Below are 19177 nucleotides of genomic sequence, written 5' to 3'. Positions count from 1 at the left end.
AAGGAAAAAGGAAAGGAAAAAGGAAAGGAAAAAGGAAAGGAAAGGAAAGGAAAGGAAAGGAAAGGAAAGGAAAGGAAAGGAAAGGAAAGGAAAGGAGGAAAGAAAAGTAAATAAAACCTTTCCTGGCGCTCAAACACTTAAGTCACAGCAGTTTACTCAAGTTAATATTTCATTTTTCTCCACCGTTGTTAAATATAACAGTTAGGGTGCTTAAAATTATGTATAAAATACTGCCATGTATAAAAGCAGTAATTTGATACATTTCAGAAAAACTCTGATTGCTAGACTTGATGGTTAACAACAACAACACAACGTTACTGAGCTGGCTATCACTTCACAAATCAGTAAAGGCAATTTTTCATCCCATGATTTCTAACTCTGACCTCAGGATTCTAAACTGAGTATGAGTAGCATGGCTACAGCAAAACTCCTTAATATCTATTTATTTATGTGTATATAATTTCTCAGCTATTAAAACACTTTAAAAAAATCAGTGTTGATGTTGTATCATACTTCACTCTAGCAATATTCATCCACAAACTGACCATAAAATAGGTTAAAGTTCCCAATTTAAAACCTGATTAAGCTTGTGATATATTTACTTTAACTATATACTAATAACAACCATAATAATTCAATCTATACATATCTAGAGACTTAATAATAAAAGGAACCTTCAACAACCTCTGAGCTCCCAGCACTGTATGCGTACTCCTTCACAGGAAGATAAATGAGGATGGCGCCTACAAAGCTTTCTAGCTGGTACTGGAGCAAAGCTCGGTACTGGAGCAAACAGAGCTCGGTGGGGAAAACAGTACAGGAGGAAGGACTGCCACAGACTGCTGAGTTTACATGCTTTCTCAAAGGAGTGACAGTGACAGCCTGTGAGGCTAGTGGCATTTCAGTTTCCAGTGGGTAGATCTTATCCTATTTTATTTTATTTTATTTTATTCACCCATTCATTCACCCACTGATAGGGTAGTTTTGTTTCTTTATTTCATGGATGCCAGTGTTTTGTCTGCATGCATGCCTGTCCTGAGGAGGTCAGAAGAGGATCTGATGGACAGCCCTGGAGCTGGAGGTAGGGATGGCTGTGAGCCACCATGTATGTAGGTGCTGGAAGCCAGACCTGGGTCTCTACAAGGGCAGCAAGTGCTGTTAACAGCTAAACTATCTCTCCAGCCTCAGCCTTTATTATTTTATTGTTTTTATATTTTGGGTGTGTATAGAGTTGAAAGTGTGTGCACATGGAAGCCACAGAAAGCCATTGGGTCTCTCCCTAACCCGAAGCTCGGCAGTTTCAGCTGGCCAGTGAACATTGCTGTCTCCACTCCTCAATGCTTGCGTTACAGGCACAGGCTGCTCTGTACTTTATGTGGATGCTGGGAATTAAAACTCAGTAAATATAATCTTCATTCTTACACAGCAAGTGCTCTGAGCCATCTCTCCAGCCCGGCATTGGGTATATTTGTAAATTATTTTTTAAAAGTGTTTTTACTTTTATACAGAATACCAGAAATGAGATATTTCCAACTCCTTAAGTTTACGTAACTTAAGATAACATCAGATAAAGTTATACAAATATGCTGAGGTCCTAATAGGGTGGCAATCAGACCCTGCCTATGGCCAGCAGGAGACAGGAGAGGGCAAGAGAAGAACAGCAGAGAGCAGAGTGAGGCAGAGGCCCAGGCACACAGCTGGGAGAACTGACGGAGCTATGGAGCTGTGTAGCTGCATTCTGCAGCACAGAGCAGGTGCACTCTCATGTGCTGATGAAGCCAGCAGCATCAGCAGTACCGTCCTGACAGCGTTCAAACAACACACCCAAAGGGAAATCACCAGTTATGACTGACTCTTTTTCTTATAATATTACTTCTTTCAAATATATGATATATAAATAAAAATGTATATCTTTATATGAAATGTAAGTATATATGAAGGGGTCACTGTTAACTCCTCCCAAGTCACTCCCACCCTCTCTACACCCCCAACTTCATTTTTTTTTTTTTTTTTTTTTTGTTTTCGTTAAAGAACTCATCAAGATCATATACTCCTAGGTAGGAAGCCCTCTCCTAGAAAATGGCTGACCTACCAAAAGCTACACTCTTAAAGAAAATGGCCACTCTCTCCACAGTTCCTGAGTTTGGGATGGGGGGGTCATGAGCCCCTTCCTGGTTTACACGAGTGAATTCTGACAGGTTTGATCTTGTGCTGGTCACCACAGCTGCTGTGTGCTCATGAGTGCAGGGATCTGTCATGTCCAGGAAACACTCTACTCTTAAGACCTCGGGCTCTTACAATCTTTAATCCCCTCTTCTGTAACACATTACTTCTAGAGAGAAAATTAGTTTCTACTATAAAATATTAATACTTACACTGATTTTCAAATTGTGACTAGTATTCAAATTATTCTAAATATCTATAATACTGATCTGTTTATAAAAACACAAGCTTTAATTAAGGCAAATAGTAATACAATTAAGAAGACTAGAGGATGCTGTATTCCACATAAGCAGGGTAAGAAAAAGCTTAATGACAAAAACTGAAAGCTGATTCTTTGCTGCTAGCTCTTGCCCTTCAGGAAGAAAACATGCAATCTGCTATGGCCTTGTTGAATACTATTTCTAAAATTGCAAATATAAATAAGCTTATCTGGACTGAAGAAAAAGAAAACAAAAACAAAACCCACTGAAATAGAATAAAAGTAAGGACTTGAGAATCAAGGCTGGAGAGATGCTCAGTGGTTAAGAGCACTTGCTGCTCTTACAGAGGCCTGGTTTCAGTCCCCCACCCCAGAGGATGGCTCACTACCATCAGAAATCCTCTCTGAACTCTGCAGGTACCACGCATGTATGATGCACCTACATACATGCAGGCAAAACACTCATATACACAGAATAAGTCAATCTAACATACAAAAATTAAGGATAAAAACTTCCAGAGAATAAATGATGAGAAATGCATTTAGTTCTGGCTCTGAATAACTAAAAATTCCACGTAAGTAAAATCTGGGTTTTAATAATGTGATATACCGAAACCACTTGCTATTGTTTACTGAGTTCTGTGGATAAGCAGTTTCCAATGTACCTGGATGGACGATTCAAGCCACACATGCTTTCCCCCAATCACTGTGCTCCCCGGTAAAGTGCCCTTACCTGACAAGCATGTCATCAAGGCCAAAGCAAGCATGGCACCGGCCAGCACAGTCAGCCGGTTATAGCGCATCGCCATGATGGCAGCTATGAAAAACGTCTTGTCGCCGAGTTCGGACACTATGATGACTGATATGGCAGCCACAAACGCATGGATAAATCCCAGATTCGTCTGGGCAGCTGCATCTTCTTTGTTGGTATGAACTGGGGCAACTGGTGTCAATCCTTTCTGAAAATTAAAAAAACAAATACAACTTTTAACTCATTTAATTGATATTCTTTTATTTTAAATGAGAAGAGTAGTTATTATTATTGTTGATGGTAGATGATGATGATGATTACTATTATTATTAGTGGTGGTGATGATAGTAGTGGTCATTCCAGTGATTTACTGCTTTATCTGAATGCCATTAGTAATAACAGTAGCCCAGAGTAATTCAGCTCTCTATACAAAGGAATTCAGAAGAGTGCATTACATTTAGATATCCTAAGCACGTGTTACAGTCAATTGTTCTCTCATTCCAGTTTCACTAGTAATTTGAGTAGACTTGGTGTGTTTATCAAGCATTCACTGACACTGTAAAGGACTAAGTACGGGGCTGAAGAGACGGCTCAGTGATCAACAAACAGCACACTGACTGTTCTTCCAGAGGTTGAGTTCAATTCCCAGCAACCACATGGTGGCTCAGAACCATCTGTAATGGGATCTGATGCCCTCTTCTGGTGTGTCTGAAGAGAGCGACGGTGTACTCATATACATACATTAATTAAATACATATCTTTAATTTTTTAAAAATCTTAAAAAAAAAAAAGAAAAAGGACTAAGTAGAATCCGGAAAGCTCTCAGAGGCTACAGCCAGAGGTGGCTTTAGCTAAGACAAGGTTTAATATAGCTACATGTGCAGATGGTCTATGATGAACTCTAAAAATATCCTGAAACGTCGTTTGGTAAAAAGGCAAAGCAGTCTTGGTGGGTATTAACATGAAAGTATCACAAAACTTAATTGCCCCCCCCCCAAGTTCACTGGAGCGTTCTGAAGCCCTGCCCTGTAAGAAGGCACTGACCTCTGAAAACCATCTGAAACGGAGAGAGTCTGAAATACAGATTGGCAAGCTAGCAGAGGCCAACCCAGCAAGTTTATAATTTAAAGAGATTATAAAAAATAAAAAGAAGGGGGAAGGGAGAGTGGAAGAGGAAAAAGCCACAAAGAAGACTGTATAGCAGAAATTTTCTGTAGCGAGGATAGATGTGACCTGTGAAATTTAAGATACTTAGTTCCTGGCTCATTACTAAGAAACTTCGCTGTCTGGAACTCTAAGGTCAAATGAGACACCAGCAAGGAGGTGGAGCATGTTTCATAACTGGGAAAGTTATGTGGCTCTCCTTATACTATAGGTAACATCTTCAATTTTTATTGTGTACATTATTCATTAACATATGACATAAACTTGACTTCAAACGCTACAGGACACAACAGAACTATAAGAATAATCCGGACTATTAGTTAAGCAAGTACCATTTTACAGGCTGTCTCTCAATCAGCACTTTAGTTCTATCTACGTTGAGATTCCTTTAAATGAGCTTCTAGCTGGTCTAATAGCCTACGCGCATTAAGCACCCCAAAACACACAGGCACTTCAAGTAGGACATCCTAAGCACATTATCTGTCTGCCAGATTGCCTCACCCTTCCTCCCTATACTCCCCTGTCTACATGATACAGGCTAAAGATGTCCTGAAGTCACTGTCCTGTTGCCTCATCCTCCTAAGTACTGAGATTCATTACAAGCAAGCATCAACCACCACACAAAGCTAAAGTGTTTATGTGAAAAGACTTCTCAAAATTTCAGGATCCAAAGTCAAAGGAAAATTTCAGGAGTAAATATATAAGATCATTTAGCTCCAAACCTTGAAAAAGAGAAAAATTTGAATTTTAAATCAAATTACAATAGAAATAATCACTTTCTATTTTCATGGCTTTATAAGCCCTAAGTCCTTGGTCATATTAATTAGTCTGCTCTTCTAGGAAATCAAGAATGAAGCATGCCTGAAGAATACAGTAAAGGAAGGCATGGAAGAGATGGCTCAGTGCTCTTTAAGAGGACACAAGCTGGCTCCTCAGCATCTACACAAGGCATAAAACAGTAGACACCCTGTCTGACTTAGAGCTTTTCCTCTGTGAACAGACACCATGACCAAGGCAACTCCTTTTTTTCCCCCCAGTAATAGTTTACATACAGCAATAATGTATTCTGAAATGTTCATTTAGTTTGAGATACAACTCATATCTCATTAATAAAAGAGCAGCCATTTCACCTCAAATACCAGAATATAGAAGTTGCAGCATAGTAAAAATTCTACCTACTTTTGATATAATCTAGTTCGGTTAAAATAGTTTCATTCATTGCTTTACAGTTACACAGATTTGAGAACAAAATAGTATGCGAATTGTTACACTGTAGCTATCTCTATGCACACCATGTGATCACAGAATCATTAATCGTAACTTCTGAAATTGAACTGACAGTTTCATTCATGCAGTAAAGCAAAGCAGGCTGGGTAAACATATACATTGGGAACCATATTACTGTGAATTTCACAGTCACATGATTAATTATGACATTAGATGGATTCACAAGGACTATTTTTTTTGCATAAATACCTATTTCTCCCTAATACAAGTTTATTTTATAATCTAAAAGTGACTGATAACAGCAATATATCATATAGTTTCTATCTGTAGTGTTATTTTAAGACAGGCGATAATTAAAGGACATTGGGATGGATGCTACTTAAATACATGTAAAACACACTGTACAAAAAGACTTGGCTTTACCATTTTTTCCTACCTAACAAGAGTGCCTCCCAAAATGACCAGTAAGGACAAAGTATACTATCAAATATGGTTTACAGAACAAAACCCCTCTAACAATAATCAAATTTACAAAAATTTTCAACCTTTAAAGTTTTCTTTGAAATAAAGTCTCTATACAGCAGTAGTGATTAACACTAGCTTTTCCTACGTTTGTCCTTCCAGCTCTTTTAAACAGACTTCACGAGGTAAGACCCAGAATGGCGTTTAGGACTTTGGGCTCCACTGGATTCTGTGCTGTCAGTCTTTGAATCCCTCTTCTTTGTGTCGTTGCTCACTGGCATAGGGATCTGAGATGGCAGGGCTGAAGTGCTGTCTGCGCTGCTTTTCCTAGGGCTAGGGTTGTAATTAAAAGGTGTCACTCTGGCAGCAACAGTCCCACTAGGTGAGCTGTGTTTGCTGGAGCTACTGGGACTGAAAGGGGTACACCCTGCTATTCAAGCCCCACCCATCCCAGTCTCCGCTACAGAGACTGGGTGACTCTGTCTGGTTTTGCCTCAGTTCCTTTCTGTTCTGGGGCCTCCACCTGAATAAAGGAGTTCAGGCAGTTTTCCAGAACCCACGGTTTACACAGGACTGCCATTGCCCACACTTTGTTTTCGACCAAGGCAACTCTTACAAGGACAACATTTAATTGGGGCTGGCTTACAGGTTCAGAGGTTCAGTCCACTATCTTCAAGGCCAAGCATGGTAGTGTTCAGACAGACATGGCACCAGAAGAGGTGAGAGTTCTCTGTCTTCATCCAAAGGAAGCCAGGAACAGACTGACTCCCATGTGGTTAGGAGGAAGGTCTCAAAGCCCATCCTCACAGTAACACACTTCCTCCAATAAGGCTACACCTCCTCATCGTGCACTCCCTAGGCCAAATACATACAAACCATCACATACCCTCTCCTGGCTTCCACAGGCATGTATGTGGCATACACAACCACATAGATATAGATACATACAAAATATTTTAAGGGTAAGTCCAGCAGATAGCTCACTGAGTAAAGGTACTCGCTGCCAAACTTGATTACCTAAGTTTGATGCCCAAGATTCATGGTGGAAGGAGAGAACCAACTCCTACAAGGCACCTTCTGATCTCTGTATATATCTGCATGTCCCTACACACACACACACACTAACAAGTGAAAACAAAAGAATGCAACGACATAAAACAAGCACAATTCTTCATAGTCTCAAAAGTTCCCATATAGAAGACAAGAAAACTACATCTATAGCTCTTTCCACTTACTAAGCCAGTCCTGGACGGATAAAAAACAAAGTATCAGGATTTTGTGAAGACAGAGATGTTTAAGAATTAAACACCATAATTGTCCCATTTGGGACTGAGCCACCCACAGTTACTTATTCTCAGCATTCTGACCAGTTCTGACCGGTTCGGGTGCCTGTAGTGGCCTCTGACTACTGGGGAATGTTTCTTTATGAGCACTGAGCTGCACTTACCTACAGATGACAGGGTGAGCATTGACAAGTACCGACCAAGCAGGTTGCGGGTATACGTGTATAATCATGTGTGTGTGTGTGTGTGTGTGTGTGTGTGTGTGTATACACATACATAATGTACATACAACACTGTATAAATTTGAGAGAGGACCCTAGTGGAGTCAGAAGGGGTAAAGGGGGAGGGGGAATTATGCAAATATAGTATACTCCTGTGTGGTAGTTTGAATAGGCTTTGCACCCCAAAATTCATATTTCAATTCTTGGCCATAGGGAGTGACACTATTAGGAGGTGTGGCCTTATTAGAGGAAGTGTAGCCTTCTTGAAGGAAGTGTGTCACTGTGTAGACAGGCTTTGAGGTGTCCTATACTCAAACTCCACCCAGTGTGGATGAGAGACTCCTCCAGCCTGCTGCCTGTGGAAGACAGCCTCCTCCTGCTGCCTTCAGCTCCTTCTCTGGCACCACGTCTGCCTGGACACTGCCATGCTTCCACAATGATGACAATGGACTGAACCTCTTAAACTATACGCCAGTCCCAATTAAATGTCTTTGTTTTTAAGAGTAAACTGCCTTGGTAAGCCGGGCAGTGGTGGCGCATGCCTTTAATCCCAGCAGAGGCAGGCGGATTTCTGAGTTCAAGGCCAGCCTGGTCTACAGAGTTGAATTCCAGGACAGGCAGGGCTACACAGAGAAACCCTGTCTCGAAAAACCAAAAAAAAAAAAAGAAAAGAAAAGAAAAAGAGTTGCCTTGGTAATGGTGTCCCTTCACAGCAATAAAACTCTATGACAACTCTTATGTGAAATTCTCAATTTTTAAAAAAATGAAATATTAATTAGATCAGAAAACAATCTGTTAGTATTATTCTACTGATCACCATGGAAGGACTGGCTCCTCTGTCTGGTAAACCTTCACTGACTCAGGAGAGTGGCGAAATGCACAGCTCTGGAATCAGGCTGTCTGGGTGCACATCCAAAGCATTACCTATACGACCTTACTCAATCATCTGCCAACGAAGGCAGCCATGACCCCAGACTGTTAAAGAGTTTCAGGTAAGTCAAGTCCTCAGGACGGTGCCTAGTATACAGCAACACTCGGATCTTATAACACACAACAGAACCAGCTCACTAGACTTTCAGTAATGAACTACTTCATGTTACTTCACTGATGAACTGTAGAGAGAATGTCTAGATAAAACCTTACCTCTAGCTACTCAATTTCAATACTTTCTATCTAATCACACTAGTTCCTAAAATAGATCCCCTTCCTCCTAAAGAAGCCAGCACAGAAGCTTAATAAAAAAAAAAAATTGCCTCATAATAGTTTAAATTTCGCATTTTAAAAAATAAAAAAACTGGCAAAATTATTTGAGAAAGCAAGAATGCAACATTAATTTATAAGCAGCATTTTTTTAAATTGCCAAGAAATACCATTTTTTCATACTATCTTTGAAGTGGTATGTTATATGCTGATTCCTCCCTTGTGGCTCAGTCACGGGCAGTGCAGCTTGAGAGCTCATGGAGCTTCTGAGACCACAGCCTCGGTCAGTCAGAATTCCCTTCCCAGTGTTCTTCATTATGCTCCATTTGTCCAGACTCCTCAAACCCTTTCTATCCTCAGTCCCTGACATCCAGGCACATGAACACCATGATAATGTGTCACAGAAGGGTTGAGAGCAGCAAAGGTGAGGACAGGAACAGTGGGAAGCTGACAGTTCTGTGGTAGAAACATGTATCGATGAAATACTAATAATGAAGAGACAAAGCAACAGAATGTCTAACCAACCCGGACCTGTTAACATTCATATAAACTGTGCTGGCTTGAAGGACGGCTCAGCAGTGAAGTTACTTACTTCCAAATCTACCAACCTGAGTTCAACCCCTAGGTCCCTCATAGTAAAAAAAGAACTGACCTCCATACCTTGTCCTTTGGTCGCCACATGTGTCCTGAGGCACACAGGTGCCCAAATACACATATACACACAGATAAATAAATGTAATTTTAAAAACTCAAGATTATGGAGGTATAAAAATAAGAATGTTCTACAAATACTAATATTGAAAAAAACTATTAAAATGCTTTAGATAAAATATTTATATATGACATTATCATATATATGGGGGGAAGGAAGTTATATACGTGATTCTAAATGCACCCTGATCTCAAGAAACAGAGGACATTTCCAGAGAAAGGATGAGCCACTTTTCCTTAAGAACCAACTACTTTCCAGCTCTGTGGACTGCATAGTTCCTGTGGTAATTACAACTCTGCTGCTATAACTTCAGAGAAGCAGCTGTCAAATACTTTATGAAACAGCATGGCTGTTCCAAAGGAACTTTACTTAAAACACCAGCCAACCAGTGGTATTCTGGTCTGTGGGGCCACAAATTAGAATATGAGAAGGCAAAGCAGTCCTTCCCATCAGTCAGAATTCTGCTCCTTCTAGATTTTTGCCATCATGCACCCAAGTATGGACACCTTATATGCATTCCTTCAACGAACTCTCTGAACAAAATTTTTTTTTCTCTGTGTGTGCTCATGTGTGCACATTCTTAGGAGAGAAGGTGCCCACAGGATCCAGAAGAGGGTGTTGGATCCCTTGGAGCTAAAGTTACAAGTGACTGTGAGCTACCCTACATGAGAGCTTGGAACCAAACTTGAATTCTTTACCTTCTCTTAACACCTGAGTCATCTCTCTAGCCCCATCCCATGCCTGCCAACCTGACCCGCTACTCTAACAGCAGATCAATTCCTTGTGGCATGCCTCAAGCAGATAGATCCCACCAAGGAGTTCTGCACTCACTCACTCAAAGGTCTAGGAGCTCATACCTGCAGGACGGCCTTTGCCTGAACAAGTGCAGTGTGAGGTATGAGGTTCTTTCTCAAGATCCAAAGGATCCAGGACTGGAATGGCTATCAGAAGGTATAGCACAGTGTGTGCTTTCTGCCTGGTCTTGACCAACAATGACACATAAAGCTTGTTTGTCTCAGACAGTAAGCCAGTGGATGAATGCTGTGGACTGAAAAACTGTACCACAAATTGAAAGTGTACATGAAAATGATAACTTAACTCAAGAAGAAAGCCCCTCAAAGATTCTGAATGGAAGATAAACATCGATGAGGCACTGTGGCTAATAATCAGGGCAGTAGGGAATATCTGCTTCTGGGCCTATCAAAAGGTGAACTGCCAAAAGTGCAGGGTTCACTTAAGGATGGTGGTAAGACTTTTGGGGGGAGGGTAGGGTAGGGAGGCTGGCTGCCTGATAACATCATGCTCAAAGCAAGGAGTATGTTCTAAACATGTTCAATCAGAGGTGACAAGTAGAGTTTCATATGAAGGTTTCCAAGAAAAGTGTCAGAAGTGGTTCACAAGATGTGGCTAGGTCAGACTCTGGGTACAGACCTGGTGCCAGTAGCCTAAATTAGCCAGGGCTGTTTGCAAGTGGATGAGAGTCCCAGGGGAGAAGGGAAACAGTTAAAGCTCACAAAAAATTAACCTTATAGCTGTGCACCAGAAATGGAGAGAGCACAGGGGAAAATCACAACACTGCCCCATTCCCAGGTTACCCATGACTTGCAAAGTTCATGCTCCTGAACTTGACTCCACTCTACTCTCAGGGTGAAGTTCTAGCTAGGTCCTTCTCTCTGCCTCTTTCAGAGCATACCTAGAGTCACGGACTCACCTGCCTTTTCATTTCTATTCCCAGGTGCTTTTCTCTTTGTTCTGAGAACGGCTATTTGATGGTTTGTATGTGCTTGGGCCAGGGAGTGGCACTATTAGGAGGTGTGTGTTGGAGTGGGTGTGTCACTGTGGCTGTGGGCTTTAATTCCCTGTCCTAGCTGCCTGGGAGTAGTGTTCTGCTAACAGCTTTCAGACCAAGATGCAGAGAACTCTCAGCTCCTCTTGCACCATGCCACCGTCCTTGATGATAACGGACTGAACCTCTGAACCTGTTAGTCAGCCACAATTTAACGGTAAGAGCTGCCCTGGTCGTGGTATCTGTTCACAGCAGATCCCTAACTAAGACAGGCTACATTTTTAACCCTTGAGTGGCAATGTTGCTGAGTGTTCAAAAGGAGGTAGCTCACTTAAGGATGCCTCACAGTATACATCTACTGGTCTACAGATTTGCACCCAAAACCACAATATTTAAAATATGTAAGTATAAATCTTTTCCCAAATCTCTAGCTCTTCTCTCAAACATCTAGGGCATTGCTTGCCCAACTATGTGTAATCTAATAGAAATATTTTATTCCTATAGCTTTTCCTTGCTACCCTAACCATATACAAAGCTGGAAGAAGGTTGCGTTTTCTTAATGTTCAAGTTAAATCACAGTCATATTCTTCTTTACACAAACTCTGGGCTTGAGAGGAGCCTCAGAGCTAAGAAGCCTGAAGAATAGGAATATTTTTAGAAATCCATCCTTTATATTAGCTGCATGCTTCTGGGTTCCTATATACACAGGATGTTACTTTGTAGAATTTAACAGCCTTGCAGCCATGCTCTAATGGCCTGGTTTGCTTAGTGAAGCTATTTTCTGGTCCAGTGAAAACAACTGTGTAACTCTCCCCACAGTACTCCAATGCACCACCGTAGTCTTGGTTCCCATAGCCAGTGGACGGGATTGTGAGTTTTATGAATGTCCTTAGCTGGGCTCAGTCTCCCCACCTGTGCACACTAAGTATGATGTTGCAACACAGGCAATTTTCAGATGTGGTTATAATTTATAACCAGCTGCCTTAAGTAACAGATTACCTGGAATAACATAAGCAGCACATGCAGTCATTCAAAAGGACATAAGGTCAAGGTGGAGGTTTTCCTACAAAGCACAAAGTACACTGGCCAAAGTATGTTGAGGCCATGCCTGAGAGAATTATCTTGCTTGTTAGATAACCAACCTACCTATAGAATACTAACTTAGGAGGTCAGTCTCCACAACTGTCAAATCCCTGCAAAACCTCTCTTTAAAAGAGGAACTTGTGCTATAATATGATACCTTAGAAAGTCTAGTTAGTGGTGGGGGTAGAGGAAGAAGGGAGGAAAGCAGACAGAAAGGAAAAGACTGACTGAGCTCTGGCAGTAAACTGTTGATTATTATGCTGAACGTCAGTCAGAGCAACTACCAGTTACTAAGTGGGTCCCTGAGTTAATAAGTAGATGCCAGTCATTTTCACATAATTTCACCTAAATGGTAGAACCACAAAGGCTGTGATCCTAATTGAACCTGAGGTATTAGGCTTAAAACTTAAAGAGAGCAGGTAGTCATGTCAAATGAAGACAGAAAAAGAGCTGTGGACTTAGAAATTGGCTAGGTTACAAGTGTGCTTCAGAACGATGGGCTGGAAGTCTGTAGAGGCTCGGAGGTGAGGGTCCTAGCTGCTTAGTGTTCTTTACAGATAAATACGTCTCAAAAGGGACACAAGGGCAAGGAGGGAACTCAGATGACAGAAGATTAAAGCAAAGATTAGCTGACCAGTAACTCTGCAGTAAGAGTGGGTTTTAAAGCAGCAGAACAGAAACTAATTGGACCAAGTAGTGTTAATACAGGCCCTCATTTATTCTTCCCTTCTCAAACTAGGAAAAACTGTGTAAGTGGAACTAAAGGAAGCAACGGGTGGGGGGTGGGGAGAGGACAAAGAAGCAAAGACAGAATGCACTGGAGGTCAGCGGAGAGCAGAGTAGGGAAGGGCTGGGGATGTGGCTCAATGATGTAGCACTTTTTAACAGGCACAAGACCCTGGCTCAGTCCACAACACTGCCCCTCCTACCAAAAACAAAGAGGAGAAAGAGGAGGAGGAAGAGGAGGAGGAGGAGGTGGTATGGAAAGGATGACAGTTTCTTCCAAAACGTGAAAAAGACAGAATGAGCACAGAAACCAATACGCTGGAAGAGAGTGCAGTTTCAACCCAGGCACTTCTCAGTTACACATTACACCACACGAAGACATGAGATCCAGAGTATTCCAGAACCACCACTATGTCAGTATTTTAATATGTAAAATACAAACTGCATTTGAAGAACAGGATCAGCAAACTGTACTTAACAAACAAAAACTCTTTGCAGAGGGCTGCGGAGATGGTTCAGTCCGCAGGCTTTGCTGCAGCCTAGGCCTAGGGCCTCAGTACTCCTCCAACAAGATGGCAAGTAGACACAGCATAGCATAGCACACACAACATAAAACGAGAGGCCCTGCCTCAAACGTTGGACGGTGGGGATCCAAGACAAACAATAGTCATCCTCTCACTCCATATACATGACACACTTGTGCCCACTCTCTCATATTACACACACACATACACACACACACACACACACACACACACACACACACACACACACTCCCATACACAGAAGTCCTCATTTAGGAAACAATGGTTCTTGGAGACCAGGTCTCACTACATAGCCTTGGCTGCACTCAATTTGAAGCCTCCTATTGTAGCTTCCCAAGTGCTGAGATTATAGTGTGTGTCACCCACCGCATCATTATCAAGAGGAAATGACAACAAAGAAAGATGCAGTTACCATCTAGCTGTATAGTTTAAGGAACACAAACGTGACTGTATTGTATTCTCCCCTCACGATGAAACCAGGAAGGATGCTTGCTTTGAAACAAAATCTACAGCTTGTCACCAACATACTGATTTCATCCCCTTCAAAATTTATATGTTGCTTAATAAGAGGTTATTAAGCAAAAGGTATCATCATGTTCGTAGATATAAAATTTGAAACAATGCTTAGAATTAGCTAAGCCTCAACAGTACTGGCAAAGTCAGAACAAGTCTTTTCAGAAAATATTGAAATATGCAAAAAAAGAGAAAAACAAAACAAGAAGCCATCTAAGTTAAAACAATGGCCCTGCAGACAAACCCAGTTTTAAAGGATCACAGTGATTAGAGACTGGGGCAGAGTAGCATCTTGCTATGGAGCTGGGTCTATAATAAGTTCTAAGTACCAACGTAGCCCAGGCTAACGTAAAACTCAGTGCTGTGGTTATAGGTGTATGCCACCACGACCTGATAAAGCATTTTACTACAAGTTTTCATTACAATGTCTAAGTCTTCCTGGGTGATTTCACTGACCTAAAATATTATTTTATTTTTACTAATATTACACTTGACTCCTATTAGAGTAAATATTTAACAATTACATATTCATAAGACTTATTTTCGATTAACATTTAGCAACTCTGTTTTATGAACTTTACCATTCTACTATGTATTTACATATTTAAAGCAGATTACTTTATTTTACTGATTTTTCTTAAGTGTTCTTTTGATGACATGATAACACCAAATAAATGGAATACTAAAAGTTTCATTTCATGCAGAGGTCACCATGGGAAACTCAGTCTTTACAGCTCAAAGTATCAATCACAATCACAAGAGGATGAGATCTGGGTGTTGAAGAACACACCTTCTGTGTTTAATGCAGTTTAATGAAAACGGGAACACGATGGCTTCTGTGGAGGTGCCCTCAAAGTGAGTAAGCAAAGAACAGCAAGAGGAGAGTGAGAACAAGAACCTTGGCAGGACCAGAGAACAGGACTGTGTAGTCTACCAACACTGCTCCGCAGCCAGAATGGCTCTTACATCAGAATATGTAGGATCTATATTCTGCCCAGGAAAGAAATAGGGAAAAAACAAACCGAACTCAGGTCACCATCTGCAGCATAAAAACTATAGTTTACTCATGACTCTATGTTCAAAGCAAACTCCACTGCTCCTGCCTCAACTTCCCAAGGGTTGGGACAACTCTACATCACCACTGGCCTTCTTTGTAACTAGATTATAAAGACAAAGAACACTCAACACACAGAAAGCCCTCCTGAACCCAGTAAGATATAACCACTTGTCTGTACCGTCTCTTCTACCGGAATGCCTGCTGATGAAGGCAGGATGCCCTCCTTTAGTCTCACAGTTCACTCTCAATTCGGTAGCCTCCAAAAGGTTAAATTTAGATATCCCATCCTTTTAAACCATCCACTGCATACAGCTGCAAAGTCAGCTGAAACCCAGATACTCAACAAATCTGAATACGTTTATATTGTTGTTAAACTGTACTTTGATCATGTATATCATGGCCATAGAAGCAGGAGATATTTTTATTAAACAGTTTAAGAATCATGTAAGAAAAAATTTTTTTCGCTGTTCTTTATAACTATGTGAAAAGTTATACAAAAACATTAATGAGACAACGTTTTGCTATTAAGTGTAAACTGTCAATTCCTAATGGAAAAGAACCATCAAAATGTATGAAAATATTAAACAAAAAACCATAGTGTCTGCACCAGCATGTCCTCCAACCCCTTAGCTGTGAAGATAAGCATCTGTAAGACACTTACCTGAGGCCACACATACTGTCTTAACCACTGGGGCCTTTACTTAACATTATTCTCCAGCATCCCAAAAATGACTGTAAATATAGCTGTGCCTACCAGTATTTCTGTCTCAAAAATTACAATATGACAACCTCTATGAAATGCCTAAAAAGTTACACAGTCATAAACTGCACTCTGGCCCTGAGGGCTGTCTCACTCCCAGAGGTGACTGGTTTAAAGCAACCTTCCGATGCAGAGCTATGTGGCAGTTGCTCAATGACAACTCAGCAGTTCAGAGCAGAGACAGACCATGCCTGACACCATCATCTGAATGGCAGCAAACGTTGAAGGAGGGAGAGTGGGCAAAGAAACCCCATCCACTCACTGCCTCTACGACAAACACCTAGAGCCCTGGGATCTGATGGCCAGTGACTCCCACCTGGTCTATACTGCTATCAGATGGCCACTTATTACTCTAGTGCAAACACGTCTGATCTGCCCACACACACCGTGTGTGTGTCTGTGTGTGTGTCTGTGTTAAACTTTACAAGAGTCCCAGAATTAACAACTAAATAATCAGTTGCAGTTCAATTTTCTAAGCTAAAACCAATCAATTAATCAACAAAATCACAGGTAGCGGATAATAAAAAGCTGAGTTTTCCTTCATCTAGTAAATCCTTTAGCAAGTAAATGGCAGCTGGATATATAGTCTTAAAAAAGTTTTTTTCCTGCTTGAGTTCATTGTATAGTTTTTCCATAAAAGTATTTAAAACCTGATAGGAACTGAAATGTAAAAATCTTAGAATTTTCTCATGGAAAATTATTTAGCAAATGCCAACAACACACAGGATCTTAGGAAAGAGACAAAAAAGAGTAAGCTATAACAATGTTCTCAAGGCTTCAATACACTGAAGAGCAGACAAACCAAGAAACCAAGTCAGAAGCAAGAGTGTAAAAACTGATAAACATAAAAACCCTAAAAAGAGGAGGGGTAGGCATCAAGAGAAAAGGCTTACATCAAGGTGTTACCCATCAACATGAAAACCCATTAGAATAAACAAATGTCTGGTAGGGGTTAGGGGTTTCAAGCAGACAGCACCTGGCAGGGTGAGAAGCAGGGATCTGGTTTCCAGCTCTGGTTCTGCCAAGAATTAGGTTTTCAGAACCACCACTCTTCTCAGACCTCCACTGCCCCATCCACAACCAGGAAATGTCACCTGCTCTGCCTGTTAACAGCTCTCACTAAATCTTAGTGTCACTCTAACTAAATCTCCTACCAGGTGCTGACTGATCCGGCCTCTTCCTGAGCACTTCCAGTAAGGAGAAGTTTTCCTTATTTCTCAAGACCATTGCTACACTCTGGACAGGTGATTCTTAGAAAGTACTTGCTGTGTAAAACCAAATTCAGAATCACAGAATTCCTGTCTTCTGCTACTACAAAGAAAAACAAAATCCTGGAAAGGCCAAACATGAACTGTGAAGAAAGGAAAACTTCCATTACTCAGAGAGCGCACTTCTAACAAGGGCATCCTGGGAAAGGTTCCAGAAGGTTCTGCTGGCTCTTGAAAATGGGAAGGGTTCTGACCCACAGGCCTCATGCCTGGATTCTGTTGTTAAGGTCTTCGCTCAGAGAAAAATGGCAGCAATGAGCACAAGTCAGGTTTCAGTTCTGGAAGCCACTGGTTTAGAATACAGTGAGGCAGTGGTGGGTCCCTAAAAGACCTGGGGTTTAGCTGGAACAGAATGGTGAAGAGAACATGAATATCTATCCTGCTGTCACCCTGATCTGTACTGAAGTCAGGACAGCCATTCTCTTGGAGGGCAGGTATGGACAGAAGTAGGAAACTGAATGCCAAAATGGACCCTACTAAGAGACTAAAAAACTCCAGAATGTAGGAGTCAAAATTGGAAATAGGGAGTTCAACTCAGAGGAAAGTAACATAGAAAGGAGAAATTCTACGAACGCAGATTAAAAGGTTAATTTCTATCTATCTGGTAATGGTTAAAGAAACTTATGAGGCTCTGGTTTACCTATAAATGGAGTCTTGGAATCCCTCACTATAGAGCGCTCTGCCATTGGGCACAAGCCTCTGCATTCAAGGGCAACTTCCTTCAAGCCAAAGCACGTTTTTTAAAAGGGAGGGTGGCAATGTATAATCTCTAGACACTGTATCTGGCAAAGAACCACAGGGTGTGCCGAGCTGAATCCGGGTGAGCATCTCTGGTTGGGTTGCTTCAACAATGGCTGAAACTTCCAACAATGTGTGGATACTTCGAGAAAGCCAGTCTCCCAGCTGCTCTGTACTAAAAACTTTCTACTTGGGATGACGATTTCCAGTCTTTTCAGTATGGCCCGTGTGATCAGCAGAACGCAGAATCCAGAGCAAGCCTGTCGGTACCAGGGATCTAGAGGACCTCTGGGGACCCCCGGTTAGGGCTCTCATTTTCCCTTCCCCCAAGCAGCCAGGCCAGGCCAGGCCGCGCCTAGGAAAGCAGTCTTGTCACCCTCCTCCCAGCGAGGCTAGCAGGGGCCGGCTCCCCTCCCCCAGCCTCTTCGGAAAGAGGGCGGCGCCGCCAGCGCGGGAGCCTGGTACCCGGCTGCGGGCTCCGCTGCCTCGGCCCGCCCCATCCCCACCAGCCCGGGCTCTCACCTCGGCCCGGGCCGGCTCGAGGCCCTGCACGGCCGCGGGCTGCGGCTGCAGCTGCTGGGCGGGCGCCGGCGGCTCCTGGTTCCGGTGGCTCAGGTCTTCCTCCGGACCGGCGCGGACCCCGGCCGGGGCCCAGAGCAACGGAAGCAGCAAGAGCACGAGCAGCCTTCGCGTCGGCGCCCGGCCGCTCCCCCGGGCCGCCATCCCGCCCGCCCAGCCGGCACCCGCGCTGCGGCAGGAAGAAGTGCAGGCGAAGGGAAGCGTCGAGCCCGGCGTGCCGGCAGGCGCCTCCGTCAGGCCTCGCCGCCGCTCAGCGGGCAGCCCTGCAGCACGCGGGACGCGGGGGACCGGGACGGACCGGCGGCGGGCGCTCCGGAGCAGCCGGGCGGCAGGAGCCACACACTCCTCCAACTGCCTCCGCGGCCCAACTCCTCCGGCCCGCCCCCTGGCCAAGACGGCCTCCCATTGGCCCGGCGTCAGCCCGGCGTCGTGACGTTTCCGGCAGGTTGAGGTGCGGCTCGCTCACTGGTCCTATTGGACCGGGCGCACCGGGGCAGGTAGCTGGAGCTGCGTGATTGACTCTCCCCGCATCCTCTCGGGTCCCACCAGAGACCCCTAAATCGGCCCTGGAGAGGTTAGGCTGCCAGGCTCCTACCATTGCGTCCTCAAGATCCTTAGGTCTTTAAAGCCTAAGCCGCCGCCACCTCCACTTCTATTAAATGTCAAGTGAGCCCCAGCCC

General features: G+C 42.9%; 1 protein-coding gene across 1 annotated transcript in view; it reads right to left on the bottom strand.

Annotated features, from left to right (window-relative positions):
• The window catches only part of Tmem165 (transmembrane protein 165), a 27008-nt gene extending 8110 nt beyond the window's left edge, over window positions 1-18898 (bottom strand). Inside the window, exons 1-2 of the mRNA XM_021210688.1 lie at window positions 18441-18898; window positions 3156-3381 (exon numbers count right to left, since the gene is read on the bottom strand). Coding sequence (XP_021066347.1) covers window positions 3156-3381; window positions 18441-18641 — 427 coding nt within the window. The 5' untranslated portion in view covers window positions 18642-18898. The remainder of the gene's footprint in view (window positions 1-3155; window positions 3382-18440) is intronic.
• Window positions 18899-19177: the final 279 nt, after the last annotated feature.

Source organism: Mus pahari, chromosome 13, assembly GCF_900095145.1.
Source record: "Mus pahari chromosome 13, PAHARI_EIJ_v1.1, whole genome shotgun sequence".
Taxonomy (NCBI): Eukaryota; Metazoa; Chordata; class Mammalia; order Rodentia; family Muridae; genus Mus; species Mus pahari.
This window is presented reverse-complemented; position numbering and strand designations above follow the sequence as displayed.